This window comes from Gavialis gangeticus, unplaced genomic scaffold (genome assembly GCF_001723915.1).
Source record: "Gavialis gangeticus isolate Ggan-Ray unplaced genomic scaffold, GavGan_comp1, whole genome shotgun sequence".
Classification (NCBI taxonomy): domain Eukaryota; kingdom Metazoa; phylum Chordata; order Crocodylia; family Gavialidae; genus Gavialis; species Gavialis gangeticus.
The window spans coordinates 12,224,689-12,234,988 of record NW_017729003.1 but is presented as its reverse complement, the minus strand read 5'-3'; the positions used below and the strand labels follow the sequence as shown (position 1 = coordinate 12,234,988).

Below are 10,300 nucleotides of genomic sequence, written 5' to 3'. Positions count from 1 at the left end.
TGTGAGGACGCAGTCAGTAAGGCTAACCACACCTTGTCATATGTCCACAGATGCATCACAAGCAGGTCCAAGGAGGTGATCCTCCCCCTCTATGTGACATTGGACAGGCCACAGTTGGAGTACTGTGTCCAGTTCTGGGCGCAGCACTTCAGGAGGGATGTTGACAGCATTGAGAGGGTCCAGAGGAGGGCCACTTGCATGATCAGGGGGCAGTAGGGCAGGCTCTGCGAAGAGAGGCTATGGGACCTGAACCTGTTCAGCCTCCACAAGAGATGGCCAAGACGGGATCTGGTGGCTGTCTATAAACTTAGCAGGGGGGACCTGCTGGGAATGAGAGAGTCCCTGTTCCCCTGAGCACTACCAGGAGTAACTAGAAATAACAGCCACAAGTTGATTGAGAGTAGGTTCAGGTAAGACATCAGGAGGCACTACTTCACAGTCAGGGCAGCTAGGATCTGGAAACAACTTCCAAGGGAAGTGGTGCTCACTCCTACCCTGGGGGGGGTCTTCAAAAGGAAGCTAAATAAGCACCTAGCCAGAGTCGTTTGACCTCAGCATTCTTTCCTACCCATGGCAGGGGGTCGGACTTGATGATCCGCTTAGGTCCTTTCCAGCCCTACCAACTATGAAACTATGAGGTTGAGGTTTGTTGTTTAACCTACAAACTGCGAGACATGCAGCAGCACACCCCAGGTAAGTATCAAGGGGGCCTTTGGGCATCAAAATAGGTGGGGCACGAATGGCACCATTCGAAGGGCTCAACTGCCTCTGTACTAATGCTAGAAGCATGGCGAACAAGCAGGAAAAACTTGCACTTCTGCTTGCGGATAATAACTTTGATTTAATGGGGTTAATGGAAACCTGGTGGGACCCTACCCATGACTGGGTGGTACACATTGAGGGCTACGGGTTGTACAGAAGAGACAGAATAGGGAGGAAAGGGGGCAGGGTTACTCTCTATGTAAAGAAGCATTATACATTTACCCTAATCAAAATGGGATCAGAGGAGAAGAAAGTTGAGGCATTGTGTGTTAGGATACATGGAAGTCATGGGGAAAGGGACTTGGTGGTGGTGGTCTGCTACAGACCTCCACACCAAGAGGAAAAACTAGACTTGGAATTCCTGAGGCAGCTCTCAGAGGCTGTACCGTCTAGGGACGTGGTTGTCATGGGGGACCTAAACTACCCTGATGTCTGCTGGGAGGAGCAGCAGCCAAATCTTAACCTGCATGCAGGACCTTTACCTAATGCAGGAGGTATATGGTCCCACTAGGGGGAATGTCTTACTGGACTTGGTGTTCGTGATAGGGGAGGAGCTGGTAGGTGAGCTGCAGATTCGTGGTCCCCTTGGGGACAGTGACCACCAATCAATCACATTCACCATATGGCGCAGTGTGGGTAAGATAACTAGTAGGATGGAAGTGCTTGACTTTAGGAAGGCTAACTTCAGTGCACTTAGGAGTGTAGTCAATAATGCAGTGCAGGAGAAGAGTATTGGTGAGATGGGAATCCAGGAAGGGTGGTTGTTCCTAAAGGAAGCAATCCCTTGGGCACAGAGGGAGACTATCCCAATACGAGGGAAAAGGGGGAAAGGAACCAAAAAACTTCCTTGGCTAAACAGGGAAATCCAGGGAGGCTGAAGGCAAAAAAAGAAGGCATATAGGTGGTGGAAGCTAGAGGAAGCTACCAAGGAGGAGTATACCTACTTGGCCCGCACTTGCAGGGAGGCAATTAGAAAAGCCAAGCAACTACAGAGCTGAGGCTGGCAACACAAATTAAAGACAACAAAAAGTATTTTTAAGGCTGAACTATTCAATGAGTTTTTTGCCTCTGTGTCCCTGAACAGGGGTCAAGATAAGTCTCCTAATGGGTTCTTAGATGGGCATCAGAGGCACACCAGCCCACCAATTGTCTATGCTGACTTGGTGCAGAGTCACGTAGATGGACTGGATGTGTTCAAGTCAGCAGGCCCAGATGAGCTGCATCTGAAGGTACTGAAGGAATTGGCCGGTGTCATAGCAGAACCACTGGCGTGGCTGTTTGAGCACTCGTGACGCTCAGATCAGGTCCCGGAGAACTGGAAAAGGGCAAATGTAGTCCATATTTTCAAGAAGGGGAGGAAGGAGGATCCAAGTAATTATAGGCCAGTCAGTCTCACCTCCATCCTTGGAAAGGTCTTTGAAAAAATTATGAAGGATCATATTTGTGGGAGTGCAGAGGGAAAAATAATGCAGCAGGGAAACCAGCGTGGATTTGTAGCAGGTAGATCATGCCTGACCAATCTGGTTTCATTTTATGACAGGGTCACAAAATGCTTAGATGCACGAGTAGGGGTGGATGTCGTTTTCATGGACTTTAGCAAGGCCTTCAATATGGTATCTCATCCTATTCTCATAAATAAATTAAGAGGCCGTAAAATAGATGTTTACACGGTCTGGTGGGCAGCAAATTGGCTTAGCGGTCGCATGCAGAGAGTGGTAGTAGACGGGTCGGTATCGACCTGGAAGGATGTGGATAGTGGGGTCCCACAGGGTTCAGTCCTTGAACCGCTACTCTTCAATATCTTCATGAGTGACTTGGATGTTGGTGTGAAGTGTACTCTGTCCAAGTTTGCAGACAGTACTAAATTGTGGGGTGAAGTGCACACTCTGGAGGGTAGGGAACAATTGCAGGCAGACCTGGACAGGTTAGAATAGTGGGGAGTACACAATAGGATGCAGTAAAACGAGGACAAGTTCAGAGTGCTGCACCTAGGCTGCAAAACTATCCAGCACACCTACTGGCTGGGAAGTGACCCTCTCAGTAGCACAGAAGCAGAAAAGGATCTCGGAGTCATAGTGGACTCCAAGATGAACACGAGACATCAGTGTGACGAAATCATCAGGAAAGCTAACCGCACTTTATCATGCATCAGCAGATGCATGACAAATAGATCCAAGGAGGTGATACTTCCCTTCTCTGCAGCATTGGTCACAGTTGGAGTACTGCGTCCAGTTTTGGGTGCCGTACTTCAAGAAGGATGTTGATAGACTCGAGAGGGTCCAGAGGAGGGCCACTCGTATGGTTAGGGGCTTACAGGACAAGCCCTATGAGGAGAGACTGAGGGACCTGAACCTCTTCAGCCTCCACAAGAGAAGGCTGAGAGGTGATCTTGTGACCACCTACAAACTCATTAGGGGGACACAGCAAGGGATTGGAGGTGCTCTGTTCACCAGGGCACCTCTTGGGGTAACAATGGTCACAAACTGACAGAGAGCAGATTTAGGCTAGACATCAGGAAAAACTTCTTCACGGTAAGGGCAGCCAGAGTTTGGAATGGGCTTCCAAGGGAGGTGGTGCTCTCCCTTACCTTGGGGGTCTTTAAAAGAAGGCTGGATAGGCATTTAGCTGGGATCATCTGACCCCAGCACTCTTTCCTGCCTAGGCAGGGGGTCAGACTCCATGATCTGTTGAGGTCCCTTCCAACCCTAGTATCTATGAATCTATGAATCTTACTTGTGGCTTAAACTAGGTTTGACTACATATTTCCAGATATGAAGGACTCATGCACTAATGCTCTGTGTCAGGACTTCCACTGAATATCTGTTCCACTTAAGAGATCATTATGGTGGAAGGAAGGAGGGTGGGCAGGTGGTGGAGAATGAATTTTTATGTTGGAGAGCAGGTGAAGGAAATTTTAACCGGAATTCCTCCACTTGAATTCAGAACAATTTTGTCATGGCAGGCAGAGAAACAAACTAGCAATACTCATGCTATTTGTTGCCATTTTCCCACTGGCTTGGGACAGCAGGCCATGTGGAGCAGAAATACGGCAGTGCTACTGGGTAGGACCTCAGAAAAGTGCTCTGAATCCATAATGTGGGCCATTGGATGTGGGTTTGGGATGGGAACATTAAATACTTGCAGGAACTGGCCTTTTGGTTCCATTAAAATATACTCTGTATTCATATAAATTCTGTATTGTTTTTTACAGTTTAGAAAAGAAGAAGAAGGATCAAAGGAAAGGAGCTGTATTCCAAGGATTGATAATAATAGCATATTGACCATGCAGAGTTCCACAGAAAGACCCTTGCCTGAGGTCAAGTGGAGTAATTTCATGTCATTTTCCCTCCCTGAAGAAGTGCTGCCCCTTCCATAGCAAGGGGATTATCTGTACTCCTCCAATGCTGGCTGTCACCCCCCAGGCAATGACCCCGTGAATAGATGCTGATTTTTTTTCCCCTGGCCCAGTGGAATCTATACTTCTAAATGCGTTCCCAACCAGCTGGTCAGCTCTGTATTGATTTTAATTAAAGAACTGTGATCAGAGATGGGGGAGCAGTTATTAGGTGGGGCCTCAGGATGCTGGAACAAAACGCTTCAATGCATTTTCTTGCTGAGGCAACTTCCACCCTTTCTTTTTTCCTCCTCTTGCTGTATATGATGCAGGTGTGTCATATAGCAAGATGCCCATGGAGGTGACTCAAAAACCTTCGGGGGAGGGTTGGGTTGTTTTTTTTGCAGTGGCAATGTTGCTTGCTGTCTGCCACTGATTCTAAAGCATTCTTACAACCCCAATCTGCTCCATCAGCACATTTCTCCTAGTCTCTAGGGCAGAGGTTCTCAAGCTGTGGTCCACGGACCACCACTAGTCCACAAGCTTCATCCAGGTGGTCTGCAGAAAGGTTACAGAACAAATCGAGAATATCTGTACTTGGCCCTCCACTTAATTTATTTTTTTTGCTGACAAAGATCAAGCGGTCTGCCGAGACTCTCAGCAATTTTCAAATGGTCTGCGAAAAAAAGGTTTGAGAACCACTGCTCTAGTGAGTTCCTCCCTGATCTGTAGTACACCACTTATCTGGTTCTCAGAGGTGCTGTGGCATGGATGCATGATGGTCACCTCTTCGCTGACACACAGGGGATTGAACCAGGTACTGTTGCCTCTCAGCTCCATGTTCTTGGGGAACCCTGGCAGAGGACACAGCATGTCTGACTCACAAATAACTCTCCCCCTCCCCACCTCTGCCTGAACAAGAACTGATTAGAGGAAGGACTTACAAAAGATAAGGAAGATGCCGTGGGAGACGCACCTAAAGCCCTCCAGACAAGGGTGACAAGAGTGAAGCAACTCCCCTAGTCTCATCTGCATCTGAGATGGAACCAGATGACAACTCATTTAAATGGGAGATGGGACAGGCATGCACCTTCATTAGCATTCAGGATGGACAACAGAGATTCCAAGGCAAGGACCGCACAGAATTCTGGGATCAGAGAAGCAAGGGAGTACTGCGTGATGGGGCATCCTTGCTCCAAACCTAGTGTTCTCCCTTGAGCCATTGCTAGTTCTCTACAAAACGCCCTACCCAAGCTCAAGTTTCTATCCTGGTGCTTGGATCCAAAGCTGCACCAGTTCCACTCCTTTTCTGCCTGGAATCTCTCCATTGATCATGCTCAGAACTCTGCCTGTCTGCAAGCAACAACAAACACCCGGGAACATTGACTGGTTCAAGCTTTGTTGAGTGGTGAGACCCCAACTCTCTTTCTCTCTCTCTGACTCTAGGAACCTGACTTTTATTCTTTTACTCCAGGTACAGCTTTCTAAACCTGACTTTTGCTAATCAAACTCAAGCTAGACTTCCCCAAAAACATAACTGAAACTATGTAATACTGTAACTGTTTATTTGTCTCTCTCTTGTATGGCTGTTATTACTGGTATCATCATAAGTTCATATACCTGGCAATAAATAACTTTTATGGTCAAGCTGGTTGCTACACTTTCTCTCTGAACCTCACCTACTCCTTCTTCCCCTTGACCTCCCCATTTGCTCTGCAGCAATGCTTCTTTTACCTAAGCCAAAGATCCCTGTAATGCCCAAAACCACAGTGCGGTCTGCTCATCAAGGGGGTTACTACTAAGACCATTGTGACAAGAGACTGTGACGTGCTGAATTTTGAGGTGCATGAGGGTATCAGCTGAAAGTGCTGATCGGACCCAGCCTGCTCAGAAGTACTCTGTTAGCGTTTGTGTATGTGCGTCTAACTGCATTTATTATTGTCCTAATGAACTGAGTTCAAGGCACATGCTGAATAGTCTGGCCTGACGCAGATGTGCTCTGTTAACCTGTGTGCTTGTGTCTGACTGCATTTTATTGTTGCCCTGATAAACTGAGTTCAAGGCATATGAGGGTGTCAGCCTGTTAATGCTAAATAACCCAGCCTGGCTCGCGCGTATCCTGTTGATCTGTGTGTGTATGTGCGTACATGTGTTTGACTGACTTGGTGGCTGCAGGAACCCAGCCTCATTGAAACTGAGTCCTGCAAGATAGCTCCATTGGGGGTGAGGACTTGCAGAAGGGAGAGATACAGCTCCATATAGAAACACAAGTAACACAAGTGGCATAGTGATAGAATTACAGAGACCCCCCAGAAATGTACCCCTAATAAATGAGCACTCCCCAAAGTGACAGGCAAATCTAGTAACAGTACTTCAAGAGCTAAATGCATAAACTGCTACAGCTTGAGCTAAAGGGTCAAGGCTCTGTAGCTAGGGTCTGTAATATGGTAACTTGTATTTGCTATGGGTTGGGCATGGAGTGGAACTAAAACATGCACAGCCTCCCCTTACCCCAAAAAGCACCAGTCTATACATGCTGCTGGGTTTTTGGTTGTACCTGTTTTGGTCTAAGGACATAGGCAGGCAAGGTTCAACTTCTCTTATTACCTGAAGTCTCAGAACAGCAGAGACTCCCTATGCCTGAACAAAGGTGATTGCTCTTAAAAGCTTGCTAAGAACTTTTTTTCCAACTACTCAGTTGGTCTAATAAAATATATCAGTCTACACATTGAAAAGGATGAAAGAACCTGAAGCAGTAGCTCAAAGAGCTATGGAGGAACTACTGAACCATGCTATACTAACCAGACTGAACCACAGAAAATGAGAGATAGGCCAGTTCTACAATCACACCGCCACTTTGGGAACTGGAAGGGTTTAGCCCTGGAGTTGCACATGGGACTGTGATCTCAAGCTGAGAACAGCAAGCATCCAATCCTAAAGCTGCACAGGTAGAAAGCAGGCCCCATCTGCTCCTTCACTTGAAATAATTCATTACTAAGCAGTTTTGAGATGAAACAGTCCCTGATATGCTTCTGTCTGGAGTTCCCATCCTTTTACTTCTACTATACTGATTTTTCCTGCAAAGGGACATTGCTCTTGGTTTCTCACCTTGACTGTGAGAATGAATCCATTACTGTAGAGAGGGTTTTCACGGTCAAGCAGCCCATTCAAGGTTAAAGCTCCACTGATATAGTCCAATGCAAAGATGCTGTTGGTGTTACCTGATGATGAAAAGAAACAGGGTAAAGCACAAGCAGCTTGAATGGCTAACAACCCAACAAACTATGGATCTGACACAGAGACAAATCCAAAGAGGCAAGGCTTTTTTCCCTACTCTCCATGCACAAACGGATCAGATGCAGAAAAAAGATTTCAGAATCCAGAACTGTAGCCTGCTTTTAGGCTGGTAACATACAACACCAGTGTGTGCAAACCTCAATTTTTAAAATTAATTTTAAAATTAAATCACTGTAAATCATTTCTTCCTTCACTCACCTGCTCAATACTTGGGCCTGAGTTGTGCTTTTTTTGCAAGCTCTGATAGTATCACAAATGCTTAAGGCAGAGTAGGAATTTCAAAGAGTTTCTGTTAAAATGTAAATACATTCATTGTCTTTGTTTACACACCTACTCTGTTACTCACTTGGGATCTCAGAGCATGCAGAGAAACTTCTGAGGTTCACTTTGTAATAACCATCAAAGTCTGTGCAGGTGGGAGAGTAGCTGTAGCCAGAGACCTGCTCCCACCTTACGGAGATGAATGAGGAAGGAGCAGTGAACAGGACTGGGGGTGGGGGAGTGGAGGCAGCACAACCAAGGGCAAAGGCCCTATTCTTAACACACCAACCATCAGAGCATAGCTGGTGCAGGGTGGGAAGTGAGCTGAACAACACACTAGGTTGGTACAGTTTCTCTCTCTCAAAGTGGGGGCTGAAGTGTCCCTTGCTCCTGGGGCTGCGACACACTGCCACCCATTGCTCTGAGCTTCTGCTGTGATATCTCCACAGTTTAGCTCTATGTGTTTATAAGACAGGGATAATGGGCAGTCCAAACTCAAGGTAAAATCCACTCACAGGATTACAGGGTTTAGTTTAGGACAGCAAATCACATTTACGGTGATTTGCTACACACTCTCCTGTTGTCACCTGTCCCTTAGACTGAACCCTACCATTGCCACCATGTCCCTTGGATGCCAAGCTGCACCTTTTCCACTTCCCCAGAACAGGGCTGGTCTGTCCTCTTGTTGCCATTTGTGCCCATGGATTTTGCAAGAATCCAAGATCCCAAGGTTTGGGATAAATTTATATGAGAGCATCCAGCTTCTAAATTTAGCAGCCCTGAAGGTTTCACTTGCAAACAACTATATAAAATACCATCTTCAATGCTTCGTTCTTTTGTGCTCCATCCAGAGAAACACTACCTCCTTTCATGGCAACCCCACTCCATTTTCTCCCCCTTTGGAAATTGATACTGTGACAGGGTTACAATGATACTGCTGAGTCTTGCAGTCCAACTGCCAGCAGATGTTAGTAAGCAATACCTCATGGGACTGGGGCTACCCTTACTATTGTCTCACCTGGTATATCTTTATCAACTGAGATAAAGAAAACAGTTGTTAGTCGGAACCTTGGATATCTGATGCTTGCCTTGTGTGATACCCAAGGAGGAGGCTGTTGAATTAATGATCGGGGGGTTACACGCAAACACAAACTGCATTTACCTATACTTCAAAGCACGAAGGAATTCCTGATCCCAAATTACCGAGACACAGGAAGTGGAAAAGGAATATTACATTCTATCCACTGAAAAGAAAGAGTCCTCAAGCTCTCACTACCTACATATATTAAAAATAATATTTGTTAACTTTTAGAAATGCTTTGCAAGATAACTTCCCATGACAAAAGTATCTTTTCCTTCACTCCTGACCCTGTATCTCCTCCATCCACCCTGCCTGCTCACCTTGATACTAGTTTCAGCCTGGCTTTCAATACCCCTTCATCGTACTGATACTCCCTTTCTCTAGGTGGTTAATGACCCATTTCTTTCCTCTAGTTACAGCTCTCTTCTCATTTGACTTGGTCTCTGTAGTTTTCACAGCCCTCTCAATCATTTTGGCTTTTGTGAGCAGAAGGCCAGCAATGTCTTCTTCCCCTGCTGGACTCAGTCCTAACTCTCTAATCAAACATTTCTCCTTTATAATAGAGTCTTTACCTCTTTCCCTCAGACCTCCCCTTACAAAATGCCCTTGGTTCTTTTTCTCATCTCCATCTGAAATGGCCCATTGACTGCTACCCAGCTCAATGAACTGTTAAGGATCTACTTAAAAATATTAGCTGGTGTTCAGTGGCAAATCATAAAAGATTCCAATTGTCTCCATTGAAGGCATTATCTCTTTGAGGGTGGACACCAACCTGCTACAGTTTCTCTGTCTTGAATCTATTTCCAGGTCCCTCCTTCTCACATCTACTTTTCTGTTTTGGCTCAATCTGCTCCTAGATATTGTGCAGTTGATCAGATTTTCTTCCAGGGAGGCAAAATGAAATAGAACCATGCTTGTCCCATATCTTTGACCCTTATTAATATCTGACCTTTCTGACCCTTCTTAATTCAAGCCGTAAGTACATTATCAAGACTAGAAATCTCATAATTATAGGCAAGAAAGATATGGAGGGGAAAAAAGCTCAGGATCAGAAAACAAACAAAAAACAATCCAGTACTCAGTACAGAATATTTCCAAATTTGCTTTTCAGGCCTTAAATCAGCGGTGAGCAAAATATGGCCCACGGCCTGAATCCAGCTCACCACCCGCCAGCTAATTTTACCCCAGCCAGCCCTTCTGCCCATGGGGGTGGGAGTGAGGCACCCACATGTACAACACCCCCCTTCCTCCACCCAACATACCCAATTGTGCCTTGCTCCTACCCTTGTGCATGGAAGGGCCTACCCCAGCCAGGATGCAGCTTCCAGGCTGGGCGGCTTTTGCCACTGCTGTAGCTGCCAGGGGACCTGCTCAGCTTCCCTGGTGTCCCACTCGCTCCAGGCACCAGGTAGAGAAGCAGTAGGGCAGAGGCGGAGGTGGCGGGGGGAGGGGAAGGAAGATGCAGCTGGGCAGGAGCACAGAGCATGGGGCTGGGGCTGACAGCAGCTTAGAGCCCATGCCCAGGGGAGGTGAGACTGTGGAGCTCAGGGGGGCAGGGTGTGGGC

General features: G+C 46.6%; 1 protein-coding gene across 1 annotated transcript in view; it reads right to left on the bottom strand.

Annotated features, from left to right (window-relative positions):
• CDH23 (cadherin related 23) overlaps positions 1–10,300 on the bottom strand; it is a 626,459-nt gene that overhangs the window by 289,966 nt on the left and 326,193 nt on the right. The window contains exon 10 of the mRNA XM_019507822.1: positions 7,205–7,317. Coding sequence (XP_019363367.1) covers positions 7,205–7,317 — 113 coding nt within the window. The remainder of the gene's footprint in view (positions 1–7,204; positions 7,318–10,300) is intronic.